This window comes from Pan paniscus, chromosome 16 (genome assembly GCF_029289425.2).
Source record: "Pan paniscus chromosome 16, NHGRI_mPanPan1-v2.0_pri, whole genome shotgun sequence".
Lineage (NCBI taxonomy): Eukaryota > Metazoa > Chordata > Mammalia > Primates > Hominidae > Pan > Pan paniscus.
The window spans coordinates 58,302,694-58,327,151 of record NC_073265.2 but is presented as its reverse complement, the minus strand read 5'-3'; the positions used below and the strand labels follow the sequence as shown (position 1 = coordinate 58,327,151).

General features: G+C 47.2%; 1 protein-coding gene across 5 annotated transcripts in view; it reads right to left on the bottom strand.

Moving 5' to 3' along the window:
* The window catches only part of NOX5 (NADPH oxidase 5), an 81,855-nt gene that overhangs the window by 12,282 nt on the left and 45,115 nt on the right, over positions 1 to 24,458 (bottom strand). For 2 of the 5 annotated variants that reach the window (XM_055098990.3, XM_003818526.6), the window contains exons 11-16: positions 20,465 to 20,509; positions 19,791 to 19,915; positions 19,417 to 19,498; positions 18,270 to 18,369; positions 11,819 to 11,985; positions 4,543 to 10,751 (exon numbers count right to left, since the gene is read on the bottom strand). In XM_055098990.3, coding sequence (XP_054954965.2) covers positions 10,620 to 10,751; positions 11,819 to 11,985; positions 18,270 to 18,369; positions 19,417 to 19,498; positions 19,791 to 19,915; positions 20,465 to 20,509 — 651 coding nt within the window. In that variant the 3' untranslated portion in view covers positions 4,543 to 10,619. Of the gene's footprint in view, positions 1 to 4,542; positions 10,752 to 11,818; positions 11,986 to 18,269; positions 18,370 to 19,416; positions 19,499 to 19,790; positions 19,916 to 20,464; positions 20,510 to 24,458 lie in introns of those variants that run through there. The other 3 variants (XM_063596759.1, XM_055098992.2, XM_063596758.1) reach the window with 3 other exon arrangements.

Here is a 24,458-nt window from a genome sequence, read left to right as displayed (position 1 = left end):
TCCTGTCTGGGAAGATCTGGGTCATGCTTGAATCCTCAGCTCTGGGAGTCAAGGCAAGGCCAAAAGGTGATGACCTGTACTATGAAATGTGGACTCATAGGAAAATGAGCCATTCTGCCAGTCCCTTGAGGAACAGGGGTGCAAGTGCAAGTTGGAGGGGGCAAGGGGCAAGTGGTTCCAGCTCTGGGCAGAGAAAGACTGAGGAGTTGGGAAAACAGGTGGCTCATGACAGCATCTTTCTTCAAATTTTAGGGTGGTACCTTAGTTTGTGATTCTACCCAGTTTACTCCATTTATAAACTTAGCATGTACTGTTATTATTTTTCACAGTTACTGAGTTAGGCATATGTTCAATTGTAAGTAGCAGAACTCCCAGCTAACAGTGGCCTAAGCAATGCAGACCTTCCCTCAACCCACAAAGGATGATTGAGTGGCCACCACATACCAGGCGCTGTTCTAGGAGCTGGGAAAGAGCAGAGAGAAAAACAAACTTCTTTCCCTCATAGAGCAAGAAGGCAGCCCGGATCAGGGCAGGGCCTTGTCACTGTCCTGAATGCCTGGGGCTTCTGCCTCATGGGCATTGGAGACCTCAGAATGTCTAGGAATCTCAGTCAAGACAGGAAGCAGGAGAAAGAGGTGGATCAGCCTCCCTTGTTCCTTTCAGCAGAAGAGCAAAAGCTTCCCCAGAATCCCCAGCAGATCCCTCCTTACCGTCACTGGAGAACCAGGCCTGTGGCTACCTCAGAATCTTCATGGTTAACTTGGTCACTGTTTATGACCTGGGGCTGCCCAGAACAAGGCAGGGTTCAGTTTGCAAGGGAGAAGGAAATTGGGCAGGTAGTCAGAGTCGGGTTGTCTCTGTGTTTGCAGGGGAGGCAGACATTGGAGAAGGTAAACATTCCATGGCAAATATATCATTGCAAACAGTAAGGAAATAGTGAAATAACTGTAAAATGGCATTGAAACAATCCAAGATGAGGCAAAAAGTCCTTAATGAGTGCTTGCTGTTTCCTACGGTCTTTTCCAAGAGGGAAGGAAGGATCCAGCCTCGGGGGGCTTTCAGACTGGCAGGAGATGACACGCACACATCTGAAACAACCCGTGCCCAGAGAAACTGAAAAGGGATCTGGTGGCAACTGAATACGCAGTTCAAAGCAGTCATTGTCATAGGCACTTTCCCTGCCTGTCCTGCCCATGCTCCTTCTAGGGAACATGCCCTGCTCACAGCTGTTAAAGGTGTTGACCCATGACGTCCAGGCCCATCCCCATCCCACTAAAAGGTGTTAAAACAAGGAATATCCACTAAAAGGTGTTAAAGCAAGGGTGTGTCTGGTCTCATCGCCTGATTTTAGTGCTTTTAACGCTAAGAGGTGTTAAAAGCAAGGAAGATTCACTAAAAGGTAGATGGGACCAAACATGCCCTTGCTTTACACCTTTTAGTGGATCTTCCTTGCTTTCAGATTAAAGACAGACTCCTTGGCACAGCCTCGAGGTCCATCACTGCGCCTGTGCTCCTCTCTCGCTGCCTCCTGACCTGGCCTCCAGCCACCCCAAGATGGGCTGATCCCACCCAGCAACTCACACTTCTGGGTCTTTTAACATGCCTGGACTCGTGTGCACAGATATACCCTCCCCCTCCCCTGTTTTCCAGCTGGTGAAGTCTCATTCCTCCTTCAAGACCACCGCCTGGGGTCATCTCGCCCCCACCCTGACCTTGCTTCCTCTCTCCTTCATGCTGCCCCAGCACCTCATGAGGACTGTGCTGGCATCTGCCCCTTGTATTGGCACTATGGGCCTGTGCGTTTCCCTCTCACTCTAGGGCAGGGCCTATGCTTCATCTTGGTATCCTTGTTAACTGATACAGTGCCTGACACGAGGCGGACACTCAGCCAATGCCTGTGGGGTGAATGAATGAATGAGTGGTTCTCTAATGGTGACAGAGTAGGTCTCACCTGATTTAGTAGGGCTTTCCTCCCTGGGAGTTTAGCCTCAGTGTGGCTCTGGGTGGGGGGGTCAGGCGCTTTATGGAGCCCTTCTGCCCTCTGCCCCTAAAGCCAACCTTATTTCCTGCTCACTGTCACCATCATCCTCTTCTCTAGAGCCGGAATCCCCTAGGAGCATTTCCTTGTTTTCCTCCTCTGGAGAAGAGGAGCCCAGAGCCAAGGAGCAGAGGGCTGCAGAGCATGGCTCGGATTTGATAAACAGGCAGGAGATTTCAGCAGCAATCAGGAGAGGAAATCACACACATTATCCCCGGAATTCATAATGCAGTGCTAATGAGCTGGAGGGGCTGGGAGTTGATCTCCACCCACCTCTTGCAGCCCAGGATCATCAGTGTTTGGAGAAGGATGCCGGGAGGGGCAGTGCCATAGCCTGATGGTCCTCTCAGGAAGGGAAGGCATTTATTAGGCCTCCAAATGTGGCTTGGTCACAAAGGACGTGAAGATGAGGGGCTGCAGAGACCTCCAGGGGGCAGTGGAGCTGCGGAGGGGTGCATGCAAGGTGGGGGACCCACAGCGACCTCCCTGTTGAATAATCTTTCCCTGAGAAAGTCCTAACATCTGGGAAATTTCTAAACCACATTATCATTGAATTAGTATCTATTGAGGCTTGTCATAGGCAGGAACAATGATCAGCATTTATTGAACCTTTGTGCCCCAATGCTGATAGTTTACAGTTGTACCTTATCCAATTCTCTACCTCCTCCCCAAACGCACATCCTCACACCATGTGCACTCACATACATTCTCACACACCATGCCCCCTCCCACACACACTCTCCATGGTGAGGTGGGCATTGCTGCCCTCACTTTACAGGGTACAGGAAGAACTAAAACACCAAGCATTTCATGACTTCCTGTCATCACACAACTCCTGGCATGTGCGCCCCAGGGGATTGACTCCAGGTACCCGTGCTCCTGTCTGCACTTACTGTCTGCCGCTTCCCTGTTTTATTTTCTGAGAGCACTTACTCTCCGTAATGTCATCGTTTATTCATCTGTTTACTTGGTTTTTGCCTGCCTGCCTCCATAGAATGTAATTGTGATGAGGATGATGACAGACAACATTGACTGAAATATACTACATGCCAGGCACTGCGTTAAGCACCTCATGTACATTCACTCATTTAATCCTTGCCATTACTCTACCTAATAGTACCAATCTTATGATCATCCCCATTTTACAGGTGAGAATGCATTCACTGGGCTAAGGCCTGGAATACAGGAATGAGTATGGCTTGGATCCCCATCTGATCAAATGAGGCAGTGGCTTCTTCCCTCAGGGTAGCAACGCCTTGGGGAGAACAAGCTCCTGCCACGCCCCTGCCAGTCATATCTCCCTCCTCCCACTCTTGGCCCGCCCTAGAATGGGGCTTTCAGGGGGCTCTGTTGAGTAAAGCAGGTCAGTAAAGCCCTCTCAGGCCTTTGGGCTAACTGTTCGCATTCAGTGTCCCTCTGGCCTCTTTCCTCTGTGGCATCTGGCAAGGGCCCCAGGCTCCTGGCCTGGTTGTTCACGCACAGAGTTATCCACAGACACCAACTGCTGGGTCCCCCGCCTGCCCCATTCTGCTAGGTGATTGATGGGGCCACTCTTGCTCTCAGTCCTAGAGAGCTCCTTTGAATAATAACTTGGCAAAATTACCTCTCTTTTTGCTTTCCCTATCTCTGATTCATTTGCTTTTTAAGTCATTCATCTCTTTTGAGTTAGAAGAAGAATGAGGAAGAGAAGGAGGAGGTAGCACAAAGGAACCAGGCACCATGAGCCCCGCCTCCTCTTTTTTTTTTTTTTTTTTTTTTGAGAGGGAGTCTCCCTCTGTCCCCCAGGCTGGAGTGCAGTGGCGCTATCTCTGCTCACTGCAAGCTCTGCCTCCCAGGTTCACACCATTCTCCTGCCTCAGCCTCCCAAGTAGCTGGGACTACAGGTGCCAGCCACCACGCCTGGCTAATTTTTTTGTATTTTTAGTAGAGACGGGGTTTCACTGTGTTAGCCACAGCGGTCTCGATCTCCTGACCTTGTGATCCACCTGCCTCGGCCTCCAAAGTGCTGGGATTACAGGTGTAAGCCACCGCACCCGGCCCCCACCTCCTCATTTTACCAAGGGGGAGCTGGGAGCAGCTCTGTCACCAGCCTGTCCCATCTTAGTGTGATTTTAAGGTGGAGTGCACCTCTGCCAGTGGATTTCTAGGGTTTGCAAATTCAACCTGATCCCTGGCTATGGAATGAAAGCATGTGTGAGAGATCTAGAGCTAGAGCTGGGGGGAGGTGGGATGTTTCTAGGGCCCCTGAAGGTGCACCTTGAAAGGCAGCCAGCTGCTCTACCCACCTGTACCACTGGTCCTGTCTGCCTGCGGGGATGGTGGGATGTTCTCACCCTTGCAGGGGAGCAGCAGAGAAAATAGGGAAAGGAATGAGATGGAAGCTCAAAGGAGTCACAGCAGCTCACCAACACTTACTCTGATCACTAGGCACTGGGGAGACAAAGCCCACAAGGAGTTCACAGACAAGTAAGTAGGCAAATACAATACCGTCCAATACATGTGTAGGTACAAGTAGGTACGTACAGTACAATCCTACGGAGCAGGCTGTTTATTCTGCGATGGGAGGGACCAGCAAGGAAGTCTTTACAGATAGGCTGATGATAAAGTGTTCCGAAATCTCAATCTGAAAGTGGGGAAGGGTGCTCCAAGTGTCAGGCGATGCAGAAGCAAAGGCTTGGAGGTGCAAAGCTGCACAGTGTCCTGGGGGAGCACGAAATGATGTTATTTAAAGTAAAAAAAGCAAGGTGGACATTGCCAAGACCTGAGAGGTAGGCAAGGGCCAGGTAATACTGGCTGTAATGGTAGCAGATCTTCATCTAGGGCTTATGTGGGGGAGGGCTTGTGTACCAGACTCAGGAGTTTGATGGCTATAATAGGAGAGTCCTCCAAAAAGAAGGTGTGCAGTCAGACCCACAGCAGTGTGTGGAGGATGGATCAGAGCCAGGCTGGAGAAAGGAAGACCAGTTAGCTGGGTGGTCTTCCAAGCTTCCTTTCCGGCTAACTGGTCTTCCTTTCTCCAGCCTGTCTCTGCTGCACCAGTTCAGGCAATAGGCAATTTAAGGACTGAACCAAGGCAGGGCCAGAGGGGAAGGAAATGTGTTTGAGAAGCATTTAGAATGCCATGTTGACAGGCTTGATGATTGGCTGAAGGAGGAAGATGGGGGAGATAGAGGAGTCAAGGGTACCTCATGGGGTCACCAGCTGAAACAGACCATAGCAGTGGAAACATTCATGAAACACGCCAAGCACCTACTAGGTGGTGACGCTATTCTAGTCACTGGGGACACAGAGACAAATCATTCACTGTTCTTGAACATTCTTTAGGGTTATTTAAAGACAAGCTTAATCTGTATTTATAAACTCATGTCCAGCCAAATTTGGGTAAATCTCAGAATTTTTTTTTCCTTTACCAAAAAATGCATCCTTTTCTTCCCTGCCACACTAAAACTCACTACCTGTCTTTCTTTTTTTCTCCAGCGGGCTACACTCACACAGCTAGGGTAGTTTAAGAGGGCCCATTTGTCCCTGAGTAGTATTAAGGCAGCCCTTTTGGGGCCATGGCTGGGTGGCTAAGGTTGGAGGCTGGAAGCTTCCTTGAGAGTCAAGTCTCTTTCCAGCCATTTCTGCCATTCAGGTTGAGTATTTTTCCCCTGGGATGAATTTCCTCATAAAATAAATGTCTTGTCTGAATTAATCTTATTTTTAAAAGGAGAGAGTCATCATATTGTAAAGACAGATCATAAAAAGATGCATCAATCTGTCAGGAAGGCTGGATAATATGAGTATTTGTTTAGCACAGACAGTGTGCCCTGAGGCATCTCAACTCCCAGGCTGGGCTGGTGCTGGGCTTAGCCCCTGTGCACACAATTTCACGTGTATGCCCACGGCCTCCACAGTCCTTCTGGACTAGTTTTGGGCCTGGACAGGGCATTTTATTTTAATACTTAGGTCATTCAGGGCCAGCAGCATATTGATAATGGGCACTATAGGAGCCTCCCTTTTTGAAGAGCCCACGGAGTGACCCCTGACGTGGAGGGCCAGTCCCCTGGCTTAGGCCCGAAATACTTTCACTTGATACCAAATCAATATTCAGGATCTTAGACAACACTGCAGATAATCTCTGCATTTTGTTTTACTCTTAAAAAATAGATACAAGCCATACAAAAGTACATAAATTAAAAAGTAAAATATCACATGAGTAATACAGGAAGTGAAACCTTACTCAGGTAACACACAAATACAGGAAACAGATAAGAGGAAAACATTCAAGTCCTCCTTTGCCTCCTCCACAGTTAACCACTGCGAACTGCTTGGCATTTGGGCATCATCGGCCATCAGCAAGAAAACGCATCAGGATGGCTGGCTGACTTTCCTCCTTTCACCAGATGTTAACAATGCTGTAGACACATCTGGGCCCCCAACAGATAAGGGCTGTCTGGGCCCAAGACAGATTAAGGCTGGCTTCTAACTGTCTTTCCGTGTATTTTTATCTATTTATCCCCACATGATACACATATGTCATTTATTTTCTGTGTTATAAATAGGATTATATCAAACACTTGGTACTTGTTTTTTTTTTCTTTTACATGACATCCTATTTGGGGTTTCTTTTCAAAATAAAACTATAATATTAATAAAAACTTAAACTTTACAGAAGGGCAAAAAGTAAAACAAAAACAAAAACACAAAATCCTTTCCTTCATTGTATCCCTCCATTCCCACTCCCCAGAGCACACAGATGAATATATTTTCATGTATGCTTTTAGAAATGACAAGTGCTTAAACGCATACATACTTGATCTGTTCACTTTATAATAAGAAAGTGAGAACTCAGAGAGGTCAAATGATACACCCAAGGTCACACAGCAGACTGCGGCAGAGGCAAGTGTAGGACTCAGTGCCCTGCCTCCCAGAGGGCAAAGGTTTGTCCACTGTGTCTCCAACAGGTTGGCCCAGAGCCAGTCTCGGCTAATGTTCCTCATCCCTCCCTACCTTCAACCTTGTCTACCAGCCTGGTGACTCTCCATGTTGCCCATGCCCCTCCCCTCCCACGAATGCCCCAGCTCAGTGTATTAATAGCCTGCACTTGTGCCGCTCGGCCAGGAGGGCCTTGCCCGATTGGTCATTTCAGGAATGCCTGCTGTCTCCGTCAGCGCTGTCCTCACAGAACAGTGCAATGGCACCTGGCAAAGTGGTTCAGTGGGCTTGTGTTTGTACTTTTGTTCCCCAAATTACAAGTGACAATTAGGTGCAAAAGACTCTTTGTAAGGATAATTCCATTTAAGTAACCCCTTGCCCTGGGAGGAACCGACATCTGGTCTACACTCTGTGCTAGGCTTTGGGTCCCCATGTCTGGCCTTGGGGAGTTTGCAGCTTCATGGGGGAGGGTGGGCACACGTGCCGATAACTGGCCTTTGCTCCTTCTCTCTTCTCTTTGCGTGTGTCAGCCTTATCTGTCGTGGGCCCAGATGTTTCTACAGCATTGCCAACATCTGGTGAGAGAAGAAAAGTCAGCCAGTCATCCGGATGCATTTTCCTGTTGATGGCCGATGATGCCCATCTGCACATCTGGGAAACATCCAGACGGTCAGACCATGCGTGCTGTACACTCACATGTGTGGTCCTGCTGCCTTCGATGACATGTCCACCGAGGCAGATAGAACCTGGACCTGTGAACTCTCCCCAAGTCAGGCCTGTTCAGTTCAACTTGACCTCACCGATGGACATTTTGTTGCAAGCAGAAAAGAGGAAAGCCCAGAACTGGACACTGGGTATGGGGAGGGTAGAGTTTTTGGGGGAAGGCAGCGGCAGTGAGAAGCTGCCAGCTAGAGAAACTGACCTTGAACATGAAGTCTCTTGACTTCACAGAGATGGAGCCTGGAGGTTTTGCCTCTAGTGGGGAGCTTTGGAACAGGGAGTTGTCTTCCCAGCCCCTTTCCCTTTCATTAACTGCCACTCACGGACCAGTCTCACTTCCTGGGAAACAAACCCGCTTGAAATCCGTGATTCTGCAGCGCCCTCTCGTGGGCAACTGGAATCTGTCTGGAGAGAAAACCTCAGGACACGGGCATATGGTCGTCACACATGTGGGCGTTCACGGATTTTAGAATCGTATGTCCAAGTCCTTCCACCTGCTCCCACCCACTATATTATTAAGTCCTCAACGAACAGCTGACTATTTGTATATGCGGGTGGGAGCCTGGTGGAAATCTGTTACGAGAGGGCAAAGGACTGAGGACAGGGCTCAAATGTGTTAAGGCGGTGTAGACAGAGATGGGAAATAATCCAAAACGGTGACATGCATGTGTGTGTGCATTGAGTGCATGTGTGAGACATCCTGTGCTAAACAGATTCTGCCACGTTTCCAAATGATTTGGCACAGCCTGTTTACATCCTCCAACCTTAAGTCAGAACACCCTCTTTAGTTTCCTTCTGTGCCCCAGAGAGCGTTTTGTCCAAGCCTTCCCAAGCCTGATGAAGAGGGGAAAGTACAGACTCAACAGAGGGAAAGAGGTTCCAAGAGTGTGTGGCCTCAGGCTGGTAAAACTCCAGGTGTGAGTTTCCCTGGTGAGTTGTGTGCCTCCCCAGGCTTGCTGGAAATTAAACACGATCTGGTTGGAAGGCCCCAACACCAGGTCTCCTGGCCTTGCTGACTCTCGGTCCAGGGAGATGGAGGCTTGGTGCAAGCACGAGCCCCGCTTTCCACCCACCCAAACCGAATTAGCCTCTCCTTGACTGCAGGCCCCACTCCTCCTCTCGTATTCTTCTTCCCGTTCCTCCTCACATCTTAAAGATGACATCCTCACTCCCATCCTGCTCTGTCCTAGTCCTCAGGGTATGTTTTGCCTTCCCCTTCCCAGGGCCTGCCTCAGCGTCTTCCTCCACCATCCCCTTCCTATTGCCCCTTTCAGAAGAGAGCTTTCCCCCACCTTCATTCTTCCATCCACCCAACTGGCTCATGCCCTGCACGTCACACCACCCCCACTGCTGCATCCCAGCCCCACCTTAGATAAGGGACATCATCATCCAGGTTATGATCCGGCTTCTTTACCTCCCCCTTCCCAAGCATGGACTTCCAACCCATGGAAAAGAAAGGTGCCAGCTACAATCCCATTGGAAAGTGCCTGGTTCCAACCGCATGATGGCAGCCTTGGGGAAGGGTGCTTTACACTGTCAAGAAGAGAACCTAGCAGGACTGACTGCAAGGTGGAGGATGCCCAGGAAATGTGGGGCTCACAGGAGCTCATGGTGTGGCACAGATGGAAATGTCCAGCTCAGATGGAGGAGGTGAGGCCCACCCTGTCCTCTGCCCAGGGCCGCTCCTCCCCACAGTATGTGCTGAGAGAGCCTTTGCTGCCTCTGCTGTTCCCTCCTGCCCAGACAGGGACAGACGCAAACAGAGGCTGGAAAACAGAGACAGAGGGAGCCAGGATAAACAGAAATGATGTAGACGCACGAAAGCCTGGAGCAGCAAGGAGCTGTACTGAGGTGGAATGTCTTGAGCACTTGGCGTCTCATGTCACCTCACAGCAACTGTGACTGACGGATGGCATCAGCTTATTTCACAGGTGAAAATAACAGACATGGGGAAGCTTCCAGGGCCACACAGCCAGGGTGTGGCTGAGCTGAGCTTCCAGGCTTAGCCCGCTTCATCCCCAGGCACTTGGCCTTTCCACGACAGAGAGAGGCACACAAAGAGGCTGTCTCCATCCTGTTTCTCAAGCGACTCAGCACACAGAGAGAAGGAAGAGGCCAGCATACAGAGCCCAGAGAGGCTCTGAGGGACGCGCCAGGAGAGAGGGAGATGGGGAGACAAAGACACAAGGAGGGGCAGGGAAAGATGCTGCTTATTTCTCCCTATGCAAATGGATTTGGTGGAAAATACATATTTCAGGTTTCATTCCCAGATCATCAGAATCAGAATTTCTGGTAGTGGGACCAAGGAATGTGCATTTGAAGAAGGCTCCTCCAAGTGGCAAGGTGTGCTGAGATATTTGCACCTAACTTGAAAATGCATCCAAAAAATCAGATAAATTGACAGATGGAAAGAGGGAGGAGGAACTGATGGATAATATGTGATAAACAGAGCAAATTATTAACTGAGGAGTCTAGAAAGTAGGCAACACTGTTCACTGTATGATTCTTCTCACTTTTTGTATGTTTGAACAATTTTATAAGATGCCGGAGAAATAAGCTTCCAAATGACTGTGATGATTGGGCAGGTTTGGGACCATGGATGTGGGGGAAGGCTCCGTCGGAAAATGTTTGGAGGAGTGGTTGCCCTCTGCCCCCTCGAACCCCACCCCCAAGCTCCTGTGACCAGCCTCTGGTTTCCTCACTTTCACAGAAACCCCAGAATCTACAGCAGACTGAACAAGGCACTGTCCCTTCCCCTGGGTTCTAGAGGAAGTTCATCTGCCCCTTGGGGTCTCCTGTTCTCTCTGTTGAGCAGGATTAGGGGGTCCCTAGGCTTTGTCTTATTGGGTGGGTCATCTGAGGCTGGTCCCTGTGGGGGCATTTATACTAATGCGATGAAGCAGACCCATGGTGTGGACTTGGGGCAGAGCTTGGAGAGGTGAGGCTAGAAATTCTCTTGGAAAAATCTGAAGCCGAACTTCTCACAATGGCCCTTCAGCACCTTGGCCAGAGCTGGGGAGCCACAGAAGAAGACCTGCACCTTGCCCTTCTTCTCAGCAGCCACTTTCTGGAACACCTGGAGTCAGTGGGGTTGAGGAAGAGAAGAGGGAAGATAGGTGGAGCTGCTGACTCACCAGTGACACAACCACCTGGAGGTAACAGCATAACGGGTCGGCAGCAATGAGCATTCCCATTTTACACAGGGAGCTGCATGGCACAGGTGCTGGGTTTTACAGCAGAGTTCAACACTCAGCCATTCAACTAAGAGCCATTTGTTCAGCTGGCAACATGACCCAGAACCCCAGGTAGAGGACCAGGGCCAGAAATAAATAAGACCCAGGCCCTCCACTCAAGGATCTGCAACTGTGGGAGACAGGCACTAAATTAGACACGCAGAGAGATGCATACAGTGCTCTGGGACTCCCATGGGAGTCTGAACCTGGTGTTAGTCCCCAGGGCTGGCCACCCTGCTGTGATTTAAATATCCTTCCTGATGTCAGTCTTTCCCCCAGTGAGGACCCTTTTCTACTCCAAATTCTGCTTATGAATTGCCTTTTTCTGAAAGTCCTCTTTGATGCCCAAGCACTCACCACGGACATTCCCCTCCTACTCAGCTGTCATGACCCAGGCCTGGGGTCATCTGCAGCACTTTTAAAAGCAGCACCTTCTGGGCCACTTCCTGCAAACCGCAAACCCCGACAAGTAAGTGTTCAGGGAAGAAAAATAATAATAAAACCAATCTGAGAAATAAAATAAAAGGATTGCAAACGATTTCATGTCTCTGTGCCTCAGTTTCCCCATTTGTAACAGGAGATGATAAGATTTGGTGTTTTTCCAGGTCCCTGTCCACTCTGGCCTTTTGACACTGGTCCATAGGGAGTCAAGGCTGCAGGGGTCTTTGAGGTCATAGAGACTAACTTCCTCTCTGAGCAGATGGAGAAACTGAGGCTAATGATGGAACAAAGGCTAGTGATAGAGCCAGTGTAGGTGCCCTGTTTACCTTTTACACCATGAGGTCCCTTCTGGACTCTGGACTTAACCTCACACTTTGCCCCTGACAGCTTGGGCCTCGTCTCCCCACCGCTGCCTCGAGCTCTCAGCTTCATCCATACCTGCAAGCTGCAGGGCTCCAGTTGGCATTACCTTGCTCCAGTCAGGCCGCCCAGGCTGGGTGCGCGTCTGCAGCCCCGTGATGGAGTCTTTCTTCTCCTTGTTGGCCAGGAGGTCAAGGGCCATCTGCAGGCCAATGGCCTTCATGTCATTCTTGCCCAGTGCAGATGTCATGTACATATGCAGCTCCAGGAAGCGGCCTGTTGGGCAGGGGACAAGGGCTGCACTGAGGGTCTAGTACCCATGATGGGCGCAGGGCAGGATGCCAACCACTACCTTACCCTGGGGCTTGGAAGGAGACCCATAGGTCTTTTGCCCAGGATTTGTGGTGTAACCAGTGCCATGGAGAGGAAAGGCAGCCCATTGCTTGAGCTGGGCCTACTATGTACATGGCACACATTGGTTACTTTATATGCACTAAGGTGAACCTCACAACCACTCCAAGAGTTAGATCTTTTATATTTATTTATTTAGTATTTTTGTGGAGATAGGATTTCACTATGTTGCTGAGGCTGGTCTTGAACTCAAGCAATCCACCCGCCTCAGCCTCCCAAAGTGCTGGGATTACAGGTGTGAGCCACCATGCCTGGCCAAGACTTTTTGTATTTATAGAAGAAGAAATGCATCCCAGGGAAGTGAGCATGGCAGTCCCTGGGCTCCAAAGCTCATGCCCTTCCATGCCTCACATGTCTGTCCTCAGCCTGGCTGGGGACACAAGCCACACACACATGAAAAGGTAATTTGGACTAAAGGGTCAAGGGTCGAGTGAATGGTTCATAGCGTGAAGGCTACTGATACGCAGGGAAGGGCTGATGCAGACAGAGCTGCTTCCCAGAAGGGATGGGGACTGGGTTAGGTCTGGGACAAGGGGTGAGAGTAAAGGCAGAGGTGAAGGGAAGGCATGCTAAGAAGGACTAGTGTGAGTACAGAGTGAGAGGCTAGAACAAACGCGATGTTTGCGGGGCAAGGTGTGGTGCCCGGCTGGAGCCGCATCCTCGGATGGGAGCAAAAGGAAATGGGACTAGAAACAGATTGAGGCCAGAATGAGAAGGGTCTTGAATGCCCAGCTAGGAGACAGGGGAAGGTTGAGAGTAACTGAGTAGGGTGTGACATAATGAAACAGCACTTTAGGGAGGGGCATCGGAGAGCTGAAGAGATGGAGAAGGAGACTGGGACGAAGGAGCCCACAAGGCCAGAGCACCCGCAGTTCTGCGCCACAAAGTTATAGGTCTGCTGGGATACTGATGCTTCAGCACTCAGGGGCTCCCAGGTGGGCACCTCTGTGTTCCATAACCAGACATGACATATGAATGTTATCATTTTTATGTATGCCATGGTGAGAAAAAGATTGGTGAGTGCTGCCTTAGGCTTGAGCGTCGGTTCAAGCCAGAGTTGGCAGGGCCTGATCTAGGATGTGGGAAGGAGCATTTCTGAGCTGACTGATGATCACCTCATCCTTCCCCTCTCCCTCTCTTCCCCTACACCCAGACTAAAGGAGCTTTGCCATTCCAACCTGCTCTCTATTGTTTCCTAAGTCACCATCAGCTCATTTTTCATTTGGCCTAAGGTCTCAGCTGCTGTTACAATGCAAATGGCCCTAGGAGGGCTAGCACATTTCATGTCACATGTCACTTAACCCCTAGTCATGCTGGATGGTGTGGGAGGGAGGGAGATGTATTATGAGATGCCCACCTGGGGGACCCCCTGCTTCTTACCCTCCCTCAGAGTCACCATACCCCAGAGAGGGGTAAGAGGAGAGAAGGGGAGACACCATGGTGGGAGGGAGAAGATAAAGGGGCTGTGGAGGATGACCTGGCATGGTTCTCACTCTCTCCATCCAGCTGTGTTTGAGATAGCCATCTCATTTCTGGGACACTTTCCTAAGAAAATCATCCAAAGCAAGGAAAAAAACTATGTGCACAAATATATTAATTTTGGCATTTTTATGATTATGGAGAATGAGGAATAAACAAAATGTACAGTAGTAGAAGCTTGGTTAAATAATTTACGGTATAACCACTAACTATACCACTCATTATATAGCCATTAAATACTACTACTACTTTTATTAAACACTTATTACTACTAGCACTTCTACTACAAATAAATGTATTAAGCAGTTACTATTACCACCACCACCACCACTAAATTTATCAAGCAGTTTATTAAGCTCCAGTCACTGTTCTATGTGTTCTGCAGATGACATCTCATCTAATTCCCATGACAATCCTATGAGGTGGGTACTAGTAGCATCCAGATTTTTCAGATAACTGCTTTCAAGGCAAACTAGTTAAATAATATGCCCAAGGTCCTATACCTATTAAGGGTAGAGTAAAGATACAAACTTAGACAGAATAATTGACGCTTAAGCTATAGAAATGAAAAATTATAAACCAAAAATTATTTAATGCAAACCTTGACGTATAATTAGAGTTGAAATCAGAAGCCACAAGTTTCAGCTGCAGTTAATGAGAAACCCTGAAAGAAATTTGATGTGATAGAGTTGTTGACTCGAGTGGCTTTGAGAATGCAAAGCACTGGGTTAGCTGTTACCCTTTGTTTACACAGATTAGGAAGAAGCAAACAGCAAATATTTATGTGCCAGTAACTAGAAAATTTAAATTAAATTTAAACTTTTCCTTTAGCTTGTCATCATAAAATTGAGTTTCTAATGAATTAATATACGTAAAAGCATTTAGAAAAATGAAGTCAATGTTATATAAATATTTGCTGTAATTGTTATTTACAAGAAAGGGCAAGGAGCTTTACTGAACTAGTCTAAGCTTGAAGAGTTATCTTCCAAAGACTGTTGACTTGAACTTTAAGGCTCTGAATGTTTGTTATAGTAAACTAGATCTGTTTGGATAGTTTCTTGTAGAAAACTGTGTTTGATTCCTTGAATGTATAAACTGTGTTTATCATAGGAATTTGAATTCACTCATGACAACCTTGTGATAATTAAATAGTCAAATACGATCTAGTTCTAATGAACTCAACAAGTCTAAAACACTATGCCAATTCTCTTAAAAAGTTAGAAACATATCTAAAGATATTTCTCCTTGTATAAATTATAAGGAAAACAAAACAATGACTTTAACAGATTAACATTTAAATATAGTGTAAACCCTCAGTATTCCACAAAGATGTCCCATGAAGACTATGATATGATCCAGAGAAATATTTTATCATACTTAACAATGATGAGAGTAAATGCTTAGTAAAAAATGTAGAACACAGCAAACACTTAGGCAGTGAGGAGGGAGAGGTTGGAGAGGTTGAGGGGAGGACATTCAAACCTTCTATTTTTTTTTTTTTTTTTTTGAGACAGGGTCTTACTCTGTTGCCCAAGCTGGAGTGCAGTAGGGCTATCATGGCTCGCTGCAGCCTCAAACTCTTGGCCTCAAGTGATCCTCCCACCTCAGCCTCCCAATTAGCTAGGGCTACAGGTGCATGCCACCATGCCTAGCTAGTTTTTTAAAAAACATTTTTTGTAGAGACAGCATGTGTCTATGTTGCCCAGGCTGGTCTCAAACTTGACCTCAAGCAATATTCCTACCTTGGCCTCCCAAAGCACTGAGATTACAGGCGTGAGCCACCAGGCCAAACATTCATTTTTGATAAAAGTATAAAAGAAGGGACCAAACAGTTAATGACTTCATGTATGTTAAGGTATTTAATCTTTTTTTTTTTAAAAAAAAACAGGAATGGAAGGAAAAAGGGTGTCTAATCTTTATCTTAGATCACTCTCTAAACTTTTTATTCTCATTTCATCAGAAAAAAGGTTGAGCACTCACCCCCAATAAATATATATCTGTATCCATGTTTGTCTCTACTCACAGCTTGTGTACATCAAAAATGTATGTTGCAGGCCAGGTGCAGTGGTGCATGCCTGTAATCCCAGCACTTTGGGAGGCCAAAGCTGGTAGATCACTTGAGCTCAGGAGTTCAAGACCAGCCTGAGTAACCTGGAGAAATCTCATCTACAAAAAATGAGATTAGCTGGGCATGGTGGCACACACTTGTAGTCTCAGTTACTTAGCAGGCTGAGATGGGAGGATCGCTTGAGCCCGGGAGGCAGAGGTGGCAGTGAGCGCCACTGCACTCCAGCCTGGGTGACGGAGCCACACGCTGTCTCAAAAAAAAAGAAAAATTTACATTGCCGTAAAATGAACCACATTTACCCTTCCACCTGAAACAACCAGAAAAATGGACAAAACACATGAAACAATGGTTTCCAGATATTGATCAGCAGGTGGCACGGGACTATCATTGCTGAGAGAAGAGAAACAGATGAAGTAAGCCCTACAACAGCCCCGCTTATTGCCTGATGCAGTCTCCTGAGGAGAGGAGAGAAGACAGAAACTGGCATTCACAGAGGCCAGGACAGCCAGAATGTTAAGCACAAGACTGGAAAAGTGAACTGCAGAAAGGAAGAGAAGGAAGGTGGGAAGGAGAGAAGGAGAGATGCAGGGAGGAGGGGAGGCAGGGAGGAGGCTACTCACTTGCTCTGAAAATCTGCATAGTTTCTCCTAAGTCTCTGGCTGAGCATTAATTTGAATGTGTGAAAGAAAATGACCAGAAAAACTAGGATGAACGATACCTCGAGCTTAAACAGCTGGGAATAGTTGGTGTTCTCACTAAAAGCGAAGAGGCTTTGCCGTATATAGCGCATTAGGTGGAGTCCTCAGAAGTGTATCACCTTAGTACTGGGGTTAAATTAATCCCGCACTAAAGGCTGCTCTAGACTCACCCCAATAAAAGTTAAAAGTGAGCCTTAAGAAGATCCACAGTCTTACATAATTTAACTGTGCACCAGAACGAAGTGCAGTACTATTTAAAGAAATAACACAAAGTCCAGGCTGGTGGCTCACGCCTGTAATTCCAGCACTTTGGGAGGCTGAAGCAGGTGGATCACTTGAGGTCAGGAGTTTGAGACCAGCCTGGCCAACATGGTAAAACCCCTCTCTACTAAAAACACAAAATTAGCCTGGCGTGGAGGTGGGCGCTTGTAATCCCAGCTACTTGGGAGACTGAGGCAGAAGAATTGCTTGAACCTGGGAGGCGGAGGTTGCAGTGAGCCGAGATTGCACCTGGGTGACAGAGCTAAGGTGTTTGCAGTGAAAAGCCAAAAGAGTTTCTCACCAGCAGACCTGCATTACAAAGAACCATCAGTTCTTCAAGCAGAAGGAAAACTTTCCCAGATGGAAATCTCAATCCAGGCACAAAAAGTGAAAAGACCCCAGAAATGGTAAATATATGTATAAAAATAAAAAATTTGCTTTTCTGATTTTTAAATTTCTTTTTAAAAGATAATTGGACAAATGGTGGTACACCCATAAAATGGAATACTACTCAGCAATGAAAAGGAATGAATGGACTTACTGATATATGCAACAACACGGATAAATCTTGAAGGTATTATGCTAAGTGAAAGACGTCAGACGGAACAGACTACGTATTATATGATTCCATTTATGTAAAATTCTGTAAAAGGCAAAATTGTAGTGATAGAAAGCAGACCAGTGGTTGCCAGGGGTTACAAGTCAGGGGAGGGTGTTGACTGCAAAACAGGAAGAGGAAATTTTCAGGAGGAATGGAAAGAAATGCTCCATATTTTGATTGCAGTGGTGGTTACACTACTGTATGCATTTGTCAAAATGTCATTGTATTTATTGTACACTTAAATTGGTAAATTTTATTGTATGTAAATTATACTTCAAAAGCCAAACACAAATCAGTGTGAATAAGAATCGTTTGAGGAGCATGTTAAAATGTACATCCCTGAGCCTGACTCTCAGAGAATCTATCTGATTTGGAAGATCTGGGGTGAGGCCTAGGAATTTAAATTTTCAACATGTGCCTATTCTGAATTAAAAGATATGTCATGAAAAAGATAAATTACAAAAATAAAGAAATATATTTTTATAAAATATGAATAAGAAAACAAAAATTGGAAGGGAATCCTTTAAAATGCCTGATGTCATCTGGATAGCGTGGATAGCTGGATGAGATTATGAGGGCTTTTTTTTCCCCCTTCTATTTTTCAACTTTACAAAATGTTACATTTTCATAGAATCTCCCCCCATCCTACTTCTCCAGAAATGGAATAAACACCTCTTAAAAAGACTCTGAATTAGCCTGGGCAATATAAGGAGATTTCATCTCTACGAGAAAAAAAAAAAAATTAGCGGAAGTGGTGGCCTGCACCTGTGGTTCCAGCTGCTCTGGAGGCCAAGGTGGAGGATTGCTTGAACCTGGGAGGTGGAGGCTGCAGTGAGCCATAATCGTGCTACTGCACTTCAGCTTGGGCGACAGAGTGAGACCTTGTCTCAAAAAAAAAAAAAAAAAAAGACTCTGGGTTCACTTTAATGGTTAAATGGTTCATTTTAGGTTACGTGAGTTTCATATCAATAAATTATTTTTTTAAAGAAGCTGAAGGCCCCTGCCCTACTCCTACTGCCCTCAGGCCCTGTCCCTCTCTTACCATATTGAGCCTCCTTGGCCTGGTCCATCTCCAGTTTAGTCAGCAGGCTCACAAACCACTCGAAAGACCGCTGGTCTCTGTTGATCCAGATAAAGTCCACCTACGGAGAGAGGACCTTCAGCTCAGAGGCTGGGTCTCCCTGATTTGCAGGAGGCTCACATCTGTAATCCCTGGGACCCATATGACCACCCTGAAGTAAGCAGGGAACATTCAGATACCCATTTAAGGGAGGGAAAAATCAAGGCTCATAGAGATGAGCAGCCATGCCCAGATCACAGAGCAGCATGGGACCAGAACCAGGTTTCTGACCCCAAGGCGGGGATTTTCTCTAATATCTTCTATTGTTTACAACAAACAGTGTGTTGAAATACTAGCTTAGGATAGCCAGAAAAACATAAATTACTTTTTAAGAAACTCTTCCAAGTGGCCTATACAGGATGATGAATTTTCAAAAGGCAAACATGTTTCCATTATTATTTGATTATATTATTTTAATTATTATTATTATTTTTATTATTTCTTTTTTGAGACAGAGTCTCACTCTGTCACTCAGGCTGGAGTGCAGTGGTGTGGTCTCAGCTCACTGCAACCTCTGCCTCCTGGGCTCAAGTGATCCTCCCACCTCAGTCTCCCAAGTAGCTGGGACCATAGGTGCTCACCACCACACCCAACTAATTTTTGTATTTTTGTTAGAGATGGGGTTTCACCATGTTGCCCAGGCTGGTCTTGAGCTCTTGGGCTCAAGTGATCTGCCTGCCTTGGCCTCCCAAAGTGCTAGGATTACAGGCATGAGCCACCATGCCCAGCCAGTATGTTTTCATTCTTAAAACCACCATAGGGTCATGGATAGGTAGCATCATGGCTGTAACTGAATCCAGACTGCCTAGCTGTCAAGCTTTGCAACATTTAATGAAATGTTAAGAACATCTCTCAGAAGTGATGGGAATGTTGAAGAAGGGGCGGAGCTCAGACATTCAGGAGGCACCGGGATAACTCATTTAAGAGAATTCACGGTATTGTGGGGAAAGAAAGATCCCATTAGGGATCACCTATCCGCTCCCACCTTTGCACAGGAGGATGGGCTCCTATTTTAGGAGTTGTCCAGGGGAGAAGGTCTGGAGGCCTGCCTGCAGGAGGTGGTACTCACCTTATGGAGCTTCATGTTGTCTTGGACACCTTCGATCCAGGAGTGCTGGCAGCTGGGGCAAGTATGCTTTCTTTTCTGGTGCCTGAGGGGAGGCAGGAGGAAGGGGTTGTAAATTTGGGGTGAGACTTTTCAGGACCCCAGAGAACAGTTCAGGGGACAGGGAGCAAGGATGGGGTGGCAGAGCCCACTCTATGAGGAAGGGGAGGGATGAGACACAAAAAGGAGAGGGGGGCAGAGCAGGAGAGGAAAGAGAGAGAAGAGCAGAGAGAGACAGGTGAAAGGAGAGGAAGGAGAAGGAATAAAGGGAGGAGGAGCAGGGAGGGCACCTTGGGGCTCTGACCCAGGATGCAGGCAGGAGCACACTGTTCACCCACCTGTACATGATACTCTGCAGAATGGAAGCAAAGGGGGTGATGCCGATGCCTGCCCCGATGAGCACGGCATGCTCAGAGGCAAAGATCCTGCGGGTGGGGGTCCCATAAGGCCCATCGATGTAGCACTGTGCACAAGAGGGCATCAGAGAAGAGAGATGGGGGGTGACGCTGGTCTCCCCTGCTACCAGGGGATGTCCCCAGGGCTTCAGAACCCCCTTTATATATAGAAAGACATCTCCTGGGCTGGAAGCCAGGTCTAAGTGAGAGCTCCCACTCCAGTGCTCTTTCCACATCCTGTGCTCTCAGCACCAGTCTGGGGAGAGCTCTAGGTGTTAGAATGCAGAGCTAGTGAAAACAAGGACCCAATTCGCATCCCTGGGGTGTGTGCCGTGGGTGCCCAGGAGACAGGGACGGAGAGCACGTAGGCCTATACACTGTACACCCATCCCTGCTCCTGGTGAAGAGACAGGCTGAGGGTGAGGCTGAGCACCCTTGGATATAAAGAGCAGGGGAAGGGATGTGGTTACATGACCCGGATACCTGGATGTCAGCCCATGGGGATTTGAGGAGCTTGAGTACCCACAACCACAACAGCCCCTCCTTAAAGGCAAAGACTTCATTTCCTTTGGTTGGGGCAGGCATTATTGCTCACGTCCACCCCTGCAGCCTCTCACCTTGATGGTACAGAATTTGTGTTTCTCCAAAAGTATCTCAGAGCCCTGCAGGGAGTAGAGCAGAGAGTTATGGGTCTTGGAATGGACAGTGTTAGGGATTTCTTAGAAGTTTCTTGCCCTTGCCAATCTGAGCAACTTTATAAAAAGGGAATTGCTTTTTCTGCCCAAACCATTCAGGGAACACGAAGCTCTTTTGAAAGAGAACATCAGGGATGTGCTGGTAAACTAACTTCTGGCGAAGGGATAACAGTCTTGATTGTTAGCTTCTGCCCATTTCTGTGGTGTAAATCCTGCCCACCGTGGCTCCCACCATAACAACTATGTTTAATAACCAGCTCATGAAATTCCTGAAAATTTAACAGTGGCTCCTATGGTCCAGCACAAGTCAGTTTCAGGGTGTGACTGGAGAGCACTCCCCTACTAGCCTGAAATATTCTTTTCCCTCTGCCTGAAACACCCTTTCCTCTTCCCCAGCTGTCAAATTCTGTCAGTGTACACTGTATCCTTCATTATCCAGCTTATTTGAAGTTGCTATTCCTCTTCAAAGCTCTTCCCACCTTCTCCAAGCAGAGAAGCCAGGGCCTCCCCTGGCTCACAGCTCCCCAGGCCCTAGGGCTTTGCTCTGGGGTTCAGACAGTGTGCTCCTCAGGGAAGAGAGCAGGCCTCCTCTGTCTTCCTCAGGACTTAGAGCGTGGTACACAGTCAGACAGCCCTGTCCGAGTCAATGCCTTTCCTTCTGGAAGGTGAAGGAAGCAGACCCCAGAACAGGCCTGAAGGAGCCTGTGCTATTTCCCGCTCTGGTGCAGGAGGCAGAGTTAGGAGTGACCTTCGCAATCATCCAGGCTGAAAGCATGGGAAGGACGTGCCCACATTCCCACAGAGCTCGGGTAGAGCCTGGATCTCCTGCTGCCTGTCCAGGATTGTGACGTCACGCTGTGTTGCTTCTTTGTCGGGAGATGACTGAAGGCTGCTCCCCCTGGTGTGGGGCATGAACTCCTGGCGGTGGTTTGAGAGTTATGCTGTGAGACAGCTCTTCTCCTTTTAATTTTCTTTAGTCCTTCTGATGGCAACGAGAAAGCCTTCCATTCTGGCTAATGCATCTTTTAACCTCTCTAACACTTACTAATCTCTTCTCTTTTTTCCTTCCTTTTTACAAAGTGAGAAAGGAAAGAAAGAAAAGAAAGAAAGAGTGAAAGAAAGAAAGAGAGAGGGAGGGAGGGAGGGGGAGAGAGAGAAGGAAGGAAGGAGAGAGAGAGAGAAAAAAAGAAAGAAAGAAAGAAAAGAAAGAAAGGAAAGAAAGAAAGAAAGAAAGAAAGAAGGGAGAGGGAGGGAGGGAGGAAGGGAGGAAGGGAGGGAAGGAAGGAGTAAGAGTGTGGAGCACCACCTCTGGCATGGAGCCTTAGCAGACAGGCCATCTAGCAAGAATTTAATAACATTGATTCTCATTGTTTTTACTTTCAGAGCTATCCTGTGCAGCATGCGATACTAGTTTTCCATTAGAGATAATAATCTTATGACTTGTTTTGAAATACAATTAAGTTTAAAGTAATGTTGGGATGTAAGAGAAATACTAAGTAGAAAGTATTACTGGGGCAGTTCTTACGCAAAAGTTAGGAAGGTAGCAGGCAGATGATTGGCTTCAGAGACATCCAGGTGATGTGTCATCCTTCCTGAACATGGCTTGCCCTTAAGGCATGTTCCAAGGACCCACGATCCCTGGGAAGATAAGCCAGCTGGCCCTCCTGTCTCTAGTCCCACCTTCCTCAGCCTTACTAGGCCACTGTCTTCAGAAGAAGCTTCCCACTGTGTGTGAGTCTCCTCCTTTGTCTTCGTGTACACCAGGTCTTCGTCCTGCGGCCAGGGATCTCCCTTGGGCCTATAGGACGTCAGCTCCAGTGACGTCCTTGGATGCCACAACTCCCTGTGCTGAGATGCAGGACTGGATGAGTGGGGGCTGTACACTCTGCTTTGTTTCAAAACAGAAATTTCTTTATTATTTAAATCACAAATCGATAATGTTAGCTTTAAAAATGCAGATATAGAAACTATTAAACAATAGTGAAAAAAGTATCAGAGCACATAACTACTCAACATTTTCTCTATGCCCTTACAGATTTTTTTCTAACACAGACATACACAACACTTTTACATAAATGGAGCATACTTTTTAGTAACCTGCTTTTTCCACTTACTACATCTTGACTGGTTTTCCAGGTAAATACATTTAAATTGACCAAATCATTTTTTTAGGAGACTTAATATTCTATTGTAAAGGTGATCAGCAATTTATTTAGGTATTTTCCTATTGTTCGGCATTTTGATTAGTCTCATTTTCTCATTATTGAGAACAATCACCCTCTCTGAAATAGCACTTTTCCCATCCCTACCTCTTGACACTGACTTCTTTATCTTTATAGCATTTATTATCACCTGACATGTTATGCATATATTTATTTGTTCATTGTCTGTCTCCCCACCAGAAGGTAAGCAGTGACTATGCCTATGTTGCTTACTGATAGATCTCCAGCATCTAGAACAGAACCTGGAAAACAGCAGATGCTGTGCTTCATAAATATTTGCTAAATGAACAAGGAAATTACTATATTTTGTGTGCACCTGTCCAATTAGCTTTTTTTTTTTTTTTTAGCTGGAGCCTCATTCTGTTGCCCAGGCTGGAGTACAGTGGTGTAATCTCGACTCACTGCAACCTCTGCCTCCTGGGTTCAAGAGATTCTCCTGCCCCAGCCTCCCGAGTAGCTGGGACTACAGGCACGCACCACCACGCCTGGCTAATTTTTGTGTTTTTAGCAGAGACGTGGTTTCACCATGTTGGCCAGGATGGTCTCAATCTCCTGACCTCATGATCCGCCAGCCTCGGCCTCCCAAAGTGCTGGGATTACAGGCGTGAGCCACCGCGCCTGGCCCCCAATTAGCTTTTAAGAATACATCTCTAAAATGGAGTTGCTGGGTGTGTAGGTATACATATTTAAAATGCTGACACATATGGCCAGGCTGCCTGCCAGAAAGATTGCGCCAATTTATAGTGGCAGAGGTGACTGAGGTCCCAAGAAAACAGCTTTTAGTGTATCTAGCCCATTGATCCACAGTGTGCCATGACTCATCTGATTTTGAAAGTCAGCTTCCTCCTTCAGGAAGTTTCCCTGATTAACAGCCGAGAACGTTCTGCTTCTCCTACCTATCCCTGCATATCCCAGACCTTTGCTCCTGGTGTGGTCCTGGAAAGGTCCTCTGGTCTGGCCAAGCAGGATCTCACCTGGATTTCAACTCTGGACTTTAAATTCCCCAATGGCAAGGTAGGGTTGGGCCAGGCCTGGGAACGTCTCCTATGGCAGGGTTTTCATATGTTAACCTGTCTCCCAGTCAGGAGGCACAGTCTACTTAGTTTGAGTTCAGCCACCCTCGGCCTCAGCGTCTATTCTTATTTCTTTAGCAGTTGCTCTGTCTCTCTCTGTTCCTCCAAAGCCTTGATGGCACCAGCAACTCATCAGCTTTATAGGTTTCATCAAGGCTCAAAAGAGAATAACATTGCTGATGGTGATGATGATGATGAGGGGCCCACCTGGACCAGGCTGCCTATTTCAAGCAATACTTTATGTGCATTCATTCAGTTGGTTTTTAAAATAGTCACAGGAGAAAGGTAAGTAACAGAGGAAACGACTTCTATTTTATAGATGAACAAACCAAAAGACATGCCCAAGCCCACACAGTTAGAAAGTATTAGAGCAGAGACCTGGAGATGGGTTTTTCTGATTTCAATTTCCACTCTCTTTCTGTTGCTCTCTCCCCCTTCTAATGGGGGACATCAGACTGGGAAGGATCTGGAGTGGTCAGACTTCGAGAAGGTTCTTGGACCACAGAGTTAGCAGTTGCCTAACCCCCTTGTGCTGCCATCTGTGTACACAGCAGTTGCTCAATAATTGATGCTCACTGAGAAGAAGGAGGCAACTTGGTCTCTGTGGACTTGCCAGCAGAG